The sequence below is a fragment of the Mustela putorius genome, unplaced genomic scaffold (genome assembly GCF_011764305.1).
Source record: "Mustela putorius furo isolate JIRA1106 unplaced genomic scaffold, ASM1176430v1.1 tig00000174_pilon_pilon_pilon, whole genome shotgun sequence".
Lineage (NCBI taxonomy): Eukaryota > Metazoa > Chordata > Mammalia > Carnivora > Mustelidae > Mustela > Mustela putorius.
In genome coordinates this window covers 8,792,117-8,802,721 of record NW_025421304.1, presented here as the reverse complement: position 1 = coordinate 8,802,721, position 10,605 = coordinate 8,792,117, and the positions used below count along the sequence as shown (strand labels likewise).

Here is a 10,605-nt window from a genome sequence, read left to right as displayed (position 1 = left end):
GCCTCAGATCCCCTAGCAACATATCTTCTATAAAGGCCCTTTCCTCTAGTTTTAAAATAAGGAGTATTTAATAAGGTTACATTCTTTAGGATGTGGACATCAAAGAAAATAACCCTCAGTCCATCCAACTTTTTAATATGCTGCTAATGTGTAATTCATTACATGAGGCATTTATATGTCAATTTTTCTCTCTCTAGTCTAACATTTGCTAAATACTTATTCCAGGTATCGTGCTAAATGTCTTACATGTATCAGCTCCAATGCACCTTCAAATTATTCTATAAAGTAGATACCATTTTTAGTCCTACTTATAGAAGAGGCATAAAGAAGTTAATTAATTTGCTCAAGGTTTGACAGGTAGTAAGTCACTGAGTGGGGTTTTAAACCCAGGAAGTCTGATTTCAGAGTGTGTGGTGTGGTGAGCAGCATGGTTCAGCATATGGCTTTTTTCTACTAGCTTTTGGCATAGCAATGACCCCACAAACTGATGACAAGGGCAGCCTGAATGTATTTAAAAATAACATTTATTAACTTAGGTTGTACCACATACTGATTTAGTCAAACCAAGAAACTTACACAAAAATCCAAGTAAAATCCTTAAGACTCCATTCAGCCTGTATTTGATATTCTGGATAGGACAGGAAACTGTCTTTTGCTTAAAAACAAAAGAGCAAAATTGCTTCAATTCCATTTTGTAGGAATGCAGACCTGTGGGGAGCCAAGGCTGTGCCAACCAGGCACTGTGCCTGACATAAAGAATTTGTTGCCCATGTCACCAGCCAGTCTGAGCTCAACCCCAGTGCTGGCTTCTTCGCTATTAAGGCAACAGTCTTAGGATCCTTGTTATAAAAGTTTAAACAAAATTCTAAAGTTCTCATATCTTCATTGAGGTGGCAGATGTACTGTTGGTTTACAATCCAAGGTATTCCAGAAGCTGATATCATTCTGCTGTAGCCTTTTGTGCTTTGGCAGCATTTTCCAAAATTTTCCTTTTCCATTCTTCATAATCCTGTGTCAGATCTTCATCTTTTTGCAGTTTATGTGAGCTTTCTACTACATTCTCTGTTTCTGTGAGAGAAAATTTTCAAAGTGTTTCAAAATTCTTATACTGACAAGTAAACTTATTTGAAGTATCTAATTAGTTAATTAAAAATAGGTACTATCATTGCTAAAATGAAAAGTGGAAACAGCAGCTAACACATCAGTTTTTTGCTTTTAAACTCCAAGCACTCCACAACATCTGTAGTTATCATTCATTAAGCACTTACCTTGTGCTTCAAGATGCTGCACCAATCACTTCAACGGCATCATCTCACTCAACTCTAACCACAATTCTATGAGTGGGTGCTAATAATAATTACAACTTTATAGATTAGGAAATTGAGGCTTATAGAAATTAAGTGACTTTCCTAAAGTTATAGAGCCCGTGGGTGGTAAGGCAGGAGTTGAACCTAAGCAGTTTGGCTTTAGATGTTTTCTTACATAGTAGTTCTATTAACTTCTGTAATGACTGCTTGGAAAACTGATCTTATCAAATGATTTTCCAGATTTATTTAAAACCTAACTCTTGTCAGACAAGTAGCACAGGACTAGTCACTGCATTAAACCCACTGTACACTAATCCCATTGCACTAGTTTCAAACTTTGTCCAGTGTCAGTATGCCTTACCCTTTGCTAGAGGTTCAGCCATTGTTTTCTTTTTCTTATGTGGTGGAGTAGCTGAATCTCCAGCCTCTCCTTTAAAAAACAAAAAACACAAAAGTGTCATCAGGGCTAAATTTTTGCCTCTTCTCAATTTTAGTAGTTGAGCTTATTTTGGATTACATACACAAAAAAATAAGACACCTTGACTGACCAAATATAAGGACAAGGAGAAGGCAAATGCCTTCCCTTTCTTGGTTTCTCTTGTCAGACTGAAGAATCTTTTCTATTCAAGTTTATGTATATGGAGACTGGCATTTAACACTGGAGCATGTTAACAGAGAAACTATTTTTCAGGCAAGGAGTCATACAGTCACAGCTGTTTTAAAGGTTATTAAGCTACTTTATTTGAAAAACAAAAAAATTTTTCACTAAAAACTTACCTAGTCCACATTAAATACAGAATTCAGAGAGCAGCCATTTTGCAAGTTTGAAAATATTAGACTTTTACCAGCTGGTTTACATTTTCAAATGACACACTCTTGAAATACGGTACGAATACTCACTATCAGCCTGCTGTCCAATCTTCTCTAATTGTTTACATAGTCGATCAAATATGGCTTTTTTTACACCAGATGTGGCTACCATTTTATTTTTATCCACCTTTAGCTTTAGAATCCTACAAAAGAATTTGAAAAATTACTGTTCTTAAGACCAATACAGCTGTCTTCTCTGGCCAACCAGATTATTAACTTATTTCCTTTCTGCCCATGTTTTATTAAGAATTCCCAACTGTTTAGTTTTCCCTTTATTCCACACATATATTATTAGCTATAACTATGTAAATCTGCCTTTTGAATTTATTTATTTAGCTGTTTATGGGACTGAGTCAAAAATATACATGAGATCTGTTATATAATAAAAGGAATGCATAGAAGACATTTGCTCTGGTGTTTCATGCCTCAAAGAATTCCTATTAAATCTCAGAGGTTACTGATTTGCTGAATGACAATCACAGCATTTTTAAATATTCAGCTCATTTTAATCCATGAAGCCTACATCTGTACTACAGGGATATAAACTACTTTCCCCTCTCCAAAATCCCTAATTACCACTCCACAACAACTACTGATGAAATATACAAAACAGACTTCTTGTCTGTTATTTAGGATAATAGATCTAGTCAAACCTTTCTTTGTTCAGCATAATTCGGTTTCAAAAGTGGAGTTGTCAATATTGTTTTTTCCAACAGCAGCCACACTCCTCTCTATATACATATCTTTGTTGAATCATGGGGACATTTTCTATGAATGTCAATTAATTGCTTCTAGGTATGTGGCTAAGAGAGCTAAAAAACCAAAATAGGCTGGGTAGTAAGAAACCCATTCTTTAAGGGCCAACTACATTTTATTTTATTTTTTTAAAGGTTTTATTTATTTGTTTGACAGAGAGCAAGCAGGGGAGTGGTAGGAAGAGGGAGAGGGAAAAGAAGGCTCCCCGTGGAGCAGGGAGCCAGATGTGGGGCTTGATCCCAGGACCCTGGAATTGTGACCTGAGCCGAAGGGAGATGTTGAACTATCCGAGCTGAGCCTCCCTGGCACCCCTACATTTTATAAGAAGTTTTTCAGCAAGATAAAACAAGACAACTTTAGACAAAAATAACAATTATTAATATTTCCAAGGTAACATTTCAGTATGTAAAAAGAGACCACCAAATTTTAGATCCAGATGTAAAAATTTATCATTGGTGTTTCGTAAATTATCTGAAACATAGTTGCAATTAGTACTTAAGAAAATATATAACTGGAAAAATCACAAACTACAGTTTCAATGACAGATTTTATCATTTATAAAAGGTGGAGCCTGGGGGTGCCTGGCTGGCTCAGACTAAGAGCATGTGATTCTTCATCTCAGGGTTGTGAGTTTGAGCCTTACGAGCCATACGCTGGGTATAGAGATTACTAATGAAAATAAAACGTAAAAATAAAAAAAGGTGGACCCTGAAAACAGAATACCCCACTTATATATACAAATGCCATTTGGCAAGCAGACTTTGGCGATAGGGCTTCCAAATTGTCAGCTATATTGTGGGATAAACAAAATCTGGTCATTGGCCACTGTTTCTAATATTATTTTTTTTTAAAAAGATATTATTTATTTATTTGGCAGAGAGAGAGAGAGAGATCATAAGTAGACAGAGAGGTAGGCAGAGAGAGAGGAGGAAGCAGGCTCCCTGCTGAGCAGAAAGCCCAATGCAGGGCTCGATCCCAGGATCCTGAAGATCACGACCTGAGGTGAAGGCAGAGGCTTAACCCACTGAGCCACCCAGGCACCCCTCTAATATTATTTATATAGGAAAATACACTCTGAGTTGAAATAAACCAAGTAGAAGTCCTCTTTGGGAAAGAGAAATCTATTTTTAAATTGTGGACTTTTCTCAACGTTGAAAGGCATACTTACTTGCATGCTGAAAGTAATGCAGCAGTGGTGAAAAGTGGCCTGGATAAGTCGAGATCCAACTGCTGTGTTTGTGGAAGACTGGATTCATAGCTAAGGGAAAGCAGTGTTTGCGGAATTGTTAAAAATTATTTCAAAGAGACTGAAAATGTAAATCAGAATTTATAAGCTATTTAAATGTATGAAATAATGCATTATGTCACCTTACCATATTAGTTATTTTTTAAGACTGAAAATAAAACATCAGATAATTCTGCTTTATGTGTCAGTATAAATTTTCAATTAAGGTTCTTTATGCTTCATACCTTTGCAGTATCTTTGAAGCCATGTTCACTGCTTCTGTACAGCTAAACTGTACAGCTAGGTCTCTTATTCCAATATTTGATTTCAGGCCCAGTAAACACTCAAAAGATTTAAGACAGCTCTGATACATCTTCTTGTTCAAACCAGAAAGTTTAATTAAATAATCCTTTGAAAGAAAAAAATGCACCAATCATAAAAATCATAATCACAATCATTCTATATATTGGTGCCCTTAAACACTTGTTTAGTAAGTCAACTTTTCAAAATTAATTAATTCTGTGGCAAGTGGCTCTATCTAAACATTTAGCTTCATTTAGTCAAGTCAGTAATCCCATCAAGCAGAGCGGAGTACTGCTCTCAAGGGGCTCATACTAGACAGTCATGCATAAGCACAGATAATCTAAAAAACAAGTGTTACTACAGCCAAGCTGTGAATAAAAACCCAGGAAACACATACATGGTCATCTGTTTTTCACTGAAAATGTCAATGTGCAATTCACTGGGAAAAGGAAGGAGGGAAGTAGGGAGTAGAGGTGGGAAGGATGAATGTGTACAGGAAAAGGGAGAGAGGGAAACTGGGAAACAGAAGGATCAACAACTGAGGGAAAGCAACACTGCCTGGGAGAGTCAAGGAAATCTTCATAAGGGATGTAACGGCAAGGCAGGGTCATGTAAGACAAATAGGAGCTTATGGGAAAAGAACTGCAGGTAAAGAAAAATGTTGTTGCATTTACAAAGCTATAAGTCATTAAAGTTCATGGTCTGTTAAGTAAATAGTGTAGCTTGAGGTTAGTGTTCAAGAGAAGCTGGAGAAACTGACAGTAATGGGGAGTCAACCCATTGGGAGCTAATGGTGTTTTTAATGCCATCATTTAATGGGATATGCACTCTTAAGTGTGTTACATACAGTATATGGTTTAATCCTCACAATCTAGTGAAATGGATATTCTTATCCCCACTTTATGAATGAGGAATCCAAGCTCACAGAGCTAGTAACTAGGGATATTAAAATCTGGTCTTAACATCTAACTGTTCTTGACTCCTAGCTTGTGCTCTCAACCACTGTGATTCTAGAAGAAAAACACACATTAGTTTAAAAGCATGCACTTTAGGAAGATGCTAGCAGCAGCAGGAAAGATGGTCTTGAGTAAAGAAAGAGGTGGCCAAGGAAACGAGATAGTAAAGGTAATTTTCTGCAACTGACAAAAATGATTTTAAAATTCATCTAGATTATATAGGACAATAGCCAGGAAAATTCTAAAACACAAGAATTTTGAGTCTAGTCCAACCAGAAATTAAAAGGTATAATTAAGTTTCAAAGTTGCAGAGGATTATTTAGACATTCAATGGGACCTACTTACTCTGTCCAAGGGGCACTTCATACAGGAAGCTGCAAGGTCCAGACACATGACTGCATTGCTGGTTTCTGTGGTATGTGCAGACAGGCCATTACAGTTCACCTGGGACAGCCGCAAGTACTCCTCAGCTTTCCTGGTTATAAGGGTAACATGCTCACTAAAACTTTTCCAGACGTTTGCCTAACATTTTGGTCAACAATGAATACAGCAGGGTCGATTTCATTCTGGACCTAATTCCTAGGCAAGTTTATAAGGGGATCCGAACAAGAAGCACATCCTTTGGGGATGTGGAACAATGTTTTCTAACACAGAACCAGCCCTGACTTCAGATTCCACTGTGCCCAACTACATTTAAGGAAAAGTAAGTTATTCAATTTTTTTTTTTAAGATTTTATTTATTTGACACACAGAGAGATTGAAAGAGGGAACACAAGCAGGGGGAGTGGGAGAGGAAGAAGCAGGCTTCCCCCCCTGAGCAGGGAGCAGAATGTGGTACTCCATCCCAGAATCCTGGGATCATGACCTGAGCAGAAGGCAGACGCTTAACAACTGAGCCACCCAGGTGCCCCAGTTCTTCAATTTCTTAAAACAAAAAAACACCTGCTTTCATCCTTCCGTTACTGGGACAAACATAAACTATCAGATGCTGGCAGTTATACCAGGGTTCCTTCTTCCCTTCTTTATCCTTTCCTCTAAATCAGTGGTACTCAAACTTTGGGGCTTGTATAAAGAGACTGCTGAGTCCTATTTACAGAGTTTCTGATCAGTAGGCGTGAAGTGGGACCCAAGAATTTGCATTTTTAACGAGTGATGTTGCTGGTCCAGGAACCAACCACACTTTGAGAACGGCTGTTCTAAAATGATTACGGCGTTCAGGAGCTCTTTACTTCAACTCTTTCAACAAGGCCTTTCCTTCCCTTCCGTCATTTAACTGAGCAGCAAGGCATGGGCCTAGTCTTGTCCACACTTCAGCCATTTTCTTTATTTCTTTTATAAAGAAATAAAATAGCTTTATCTCTAACCCTGGATTATGCAAAGGGCTTATTATGCACAAGCTATCGTTCTTCCCACATCTTCCCATGGCTGGCACCTTCTATCAATCGGGTCTCAGCACAAGCGGCAGCCCCCTCCGAGGCCTTTCTAAGATTTTTTTTTTCCAAAATCTTATTTAAATTCTAATTAGTTAACATATATCTAGGAGGTGGTTGTTTTTTAAAGAAGAGCAGACGCCAGAACGTGCTCTGCGCTCCTCCCTCCGTCGACTCGGCACACCACCTAGTTTCGTTTCCCTCCTAGTTCTTGGCGTACGTTTACCGCATAGTGACCTCCCAGAAGGTCTGTACCCCGCCTGTGTGGTTCACCACTGTAGACACACCCTCAGGAAGTATCTGCGAAACGACCGGAATTTCGACTTTCCTCGTCCCACCACCGTGCATCCCACAGAGCCAGCTGTCCGCAGGGACGTCTACAATCACCCCTTCTTGCCAGTTCAGATAAACCCACTGCCGGGACGTTCTTCCTGAAACAGGGCCTGATCCCACCGGGCTCCGGCGTCCCCCCTCACTCGGCGGCGCCGCCGCCCGTCACGCGGACCTCGCCCGAGGAGTCCAAGGCCGATGAGGCCCGCGCCGCCAGACCCACCTCAACACATCTGGCTCCGCGATACCCAAGCGTGCCGCTAGACGCGGGATCAGCCCCGACTCCATAGCGCGGAGAAGCACCCGCGCGAACCGCGGCAGCGCGACGAAACCCGCGCGCAAATGCCGCGCCGGCCAGTGAGGGCCAGGCCCCACCCCTCTGCCGCCTCTGGATTGGCTGGGACGAGAAGCCGCGACCGCTGCGCAAATCAAGCCTAGTCTTCTTTTAGCTCATGCGCACCACGACCGCACGCTCCAGGGCAGGTGAACTCGGACTAGCGGCTCCCCCTTCTTCCATTTCTCCCGTCTTGACAGAGTCCTCAAACGATGTCTTTACTTCCTGTTGGCTCCATCCTGCCGCCGAGAGATACCCCGCTACTCTGCACCTTACCGCCCTCTCTCACACACTGGGGAGAGACTGGCTGGCACCCGGGTCCGTCAATCCACGGATAAGTGGCAAGAGCCAATAAACACGCGAGACTTGAGTTCCTAGAAGCAGGCCAATCGAAGAGCCCCCAGCGGGTTCCGGGGGCGGGGCTAAGGAGGGCGGGGTTTGAAGAGGCCGCAGCGTCACCTGACCGCGGGAGGCTCCGCGCGGGGTGGGTGCAGCTTGCTGCAGGCTTAGGGGAGTCGCCATGGTGAGTGTTGAGGTGCTGCGGGTCCTGGGCCGACCCTTCTCCCAACCCTTGCGCTCTGCCACGGTCCTGGAGCCTTGCGGGTGGAGTTGGTGCCCCGCGGCCCAATCCGGACTAAGACCAGCCGGGCTTGGCCTGCGGGTTGAGGAGAGGCCGGGGAAGGCCGCAGGCGGGCTGATCCGAGATCGGGGTGGGCGGCGGCTCCTGATCGCGGCGGTTGCCCAGGAATGGGATGGCCTTTCTGAGGGGGTGTCCCGGCCTGTAGGCTTTGAAATCGGTGGAGGCCTGCCGCCGCCTTTGAGTGGAGTCGGCCACCGCCGCGCCTGGAGGGAACGGGTCTGAGAGTCAGGCTGGGTCGGGGGCGTGCGGAGGGCCTGAGACTCGGGGTGGCGTCGGGACCCGCCCACGGGTTGCTCTCTCGTCAGCGTGCGTTTCCACCTTTGTGCTTGATAGTGCTCTATTGGCCCCACGCCCTTTTCTTGTGCAAGAAATACCTGCGGGAGGGTCCAAATGGTGCCCTGGTCTTTTTCGGCCTCGTAGTCCCCTTCCATAGCTGTGTTTGTCAGCGAATTCTAAGGACTCGTTTACGTGAATTTCCTGGAAGTACTTAGACTATTTGATATCCATGAATTCTGACAGAGAGAAAGCAGACTTTGTTTCCTTTAATATTTGTTCATTGGACACCCTGGTTCTCTTATTTGTCTCCCCATTGATGAAATCCAGGTATTTTATTTGCTTGAAGTAGGCATTCGTTCTTGTTAGTGTCTCTTCGTGATGGCAGCAAATCGTGGTGTGGCTGTTGGCCTGTAAACTTGAACTTCCTCAAAATGTGAATCCATGTGCCTGCCGAGTTTCCACAAAGGCAGTTGTCACTTGCATTTCGTTGGCTTTTGACACAGTCTGCCGTGTATAAGTAATGTTTTTGAATGTTGGTGTACTGTATGGCAGTTTTAATTATCTCCTTATTCACTTCGTGTACACAAGTTTCTATAAATCTGTAAGTCTGGAAACAGGCTTCACTTTAGATGTGTTAATGCCAGAAAGTAGAATTAAATATTTGACATGTATTACTTCATATACTATATTGCCATACAAGATGATTTTATTTCTCAGAATTTTTACGATTGGGAAGTGATAGAAGGTCAATGTAAAAATTTAACTAGGTTTTGTCTGTTGCTCTACATTTATGAATTGATATTTGCAGTATTTTATAACGGAAAGCACTTAACTGATCTGCCATACACCTGTTCTGTGCTGGATGAATTAATTTGGAGCAATGAGCAGTCCTGTCCTCATGAACATTTTTGAGAAAGGAAACTTGATTATCAGTCTTGTCACAGTCACTGTTTCTGTGACTTGGGCAGGTCATTCAGTCTTTTTTTTTTTTTTTTTTTTTCAAAGATTTTATTTATTTATTTGACAGAGAGAAATCACAAGTAGATGGAGAGGCAGGCAGAGAGAGGGAGGGAGGGAAGCAGGCTCCCTGCTGAGCAGAGAGCCCGATGCGGGCCTCGATCCCAGGACCCTGAGATCATGACCTGAGCCGAAGGCAGCGGCTTAACCCACTGAGCCACCCAGGCGCCCCAGTCTTCTTTGAGTCTCACTTTTGCATCTGAAAACAACTGTTGGCTTCTTTGGTCCTTCCCAGTCCTAATATTCTGGGATCCAATTCATCAAACATCTTGTATGCCTTCTAATATTGTGGACTGTGCTGGTCACTGGAAACAAACATAGTTTTTGCTGTCAAATAGCTTAAGAGTCTATGGAGGGAGATATGCTTGTGGAACTTAATACAGTCTGAGGATTGCTTTATTAGCACTGTCAGTTCAGTGTTTTGGGGTCATGGAGGGAGAGAGTTCTGCACAGGGGGCTTGAAAAAGACTGCAGAAAGTAACATGTGAACTGATACAGTGAGGAAGGCAAGCACAAATTCTTCAGGTGGAGGGGTGCCTGGCTGGCTCAGTCAGGTAAGCATCTGCCTTTGGCCCACCTCATGATCCAGGGGTCCTGGGATTGAGCCCTGAGTTGGGCTTCCTGCTCAATGGGGAGTCTACTTGTCCCTCTTCCCCTACCCTTGCTTGTGTGTGTATTCTCTCTCAAATAAATAAATAAAATTTTTTGAGACTGACGCTCTGCCTGCTGCGCTAAGGGGGCACCTGTCAGTAAATAAAATTTTAAGAAGAAAAAAATTCTCCAGGTGGAGAAGAAAAAGTGTTGCCTGGAGATGAAGCTGGGAGAAGTAAATATTCATGGTGTGTACCATAGAATTCCTGGGGAAATGTATTGGTAAATGAAGTTGGAGCCCGTTTTGTGTTCAGATTGTATTTTGAAGTTCCCAAGCCCTCATCATCCTTAATGCTCCCTACTTCAATTGTAATTTTGTGCCTTATAATTTTAAAAATAGTACTTTCATTATATGTGATGAAATACTGTATCTTTGTGAGGTTGGTTATTTTTGTTTTATAGTTGATATAATTGTGTTACTAGATTACATCTGCAGCAGATCAGTGAAGAGATGGATCAGCAACTAAGTTGCTAGGATGGGTGGAGGTAATTGCTTATATCTAAGGGTGT

At 42.2% G+C, this 10,605-nt stretch overlaps 2 protein-coding genes across 4 annotated transcripts in view; one reads left to right on the top strand and one right to left on the bottom strand.

The window, feature by feature from the left end:
- Positions 1–506: 506 nt before the first annotated feature.
- On the bottom strand, positions 507–7,809 carry ORC6 (origin recognition complex subunit 6). 3 transcript variants are annotated; one of them, XM_004744104.3, is made up of 7 exons: positions 7,401–7,809; positions 5,763–5,892; positions 4,404–4,567; positions 4,102–4,191; positions 2,208–2,320; positions 1,669–1,737; positions 507–1,068 (listed from the first exon to the last, which is right to left on the bottom strand). In XM_004744104.3, exons 1-7 carry the CDS (start codon positions 7,463–7,465, stop codon positions 941–943), a joined length of 759 nt encoding a protein of 252 aa, XP_004744161.1. In that variant the 5' UTR covers positions 7,466–7,809; the 3' UTR covers positions 507–940. The 3 variants fall into 3 exon arrangements, with proteins under 3 accessions (XP_004744161.1, XP_044931955.1, XP_004744162.1); XM_045076020.1 differs by having other exon boundaries at positions 7,638–7,809; XM_004744105.3 differs by lacking the exon at positions 1,669–1,737.
- Positions 7,810–7,943: 134 nt separating this feature from the next.
- Positions 7,944–10,605, top strand: part of VPS35 (VPS35 retromer complex component) — a 28,325-nt gene continuing 25,663 nt past the window's right edge. Inside the window, exon 1 of the mRNA XM_004744103.3 lies at positions 7,944–8,034. Within this exon, the coding sequence (XP_004744160.1) occupies positions 8,032–8,034 (3 nt within the window). The 5' untranslated portion in view covers positions 7,944–8,031. The remainder of the gene's footprint in view (positions 8,035–10,605) is intronic.

What these genes read in the sequence shown, in the direction of transcription:
- ORC6 (XM_004744104.3), bottom strand. Translation starts at nt 7,465, where the DNA reads ATGGAGTCGGGGCTGATCCCGCGTCTAGCGGCACGCTTGGGTATCGCG. An exon ending in TGAAGTGCCCCTTGGACAGA is followed by an intron (nt 4,568 to 5,762) that starts GTAAGTAGGTCC and finishes TTTCTTTCAAAG; the next exon opens with GATTATTTAATTAAACTTTC. An exon ending in GCTTCAAAGATACTGCAAAG is followed by an intron (nt 4,192 to 4,403) that starts GTATGAAGCATA and finishes GCTTTCCCTTAG; the next exon opens with CTATGAATCCAGTCTTCCAC.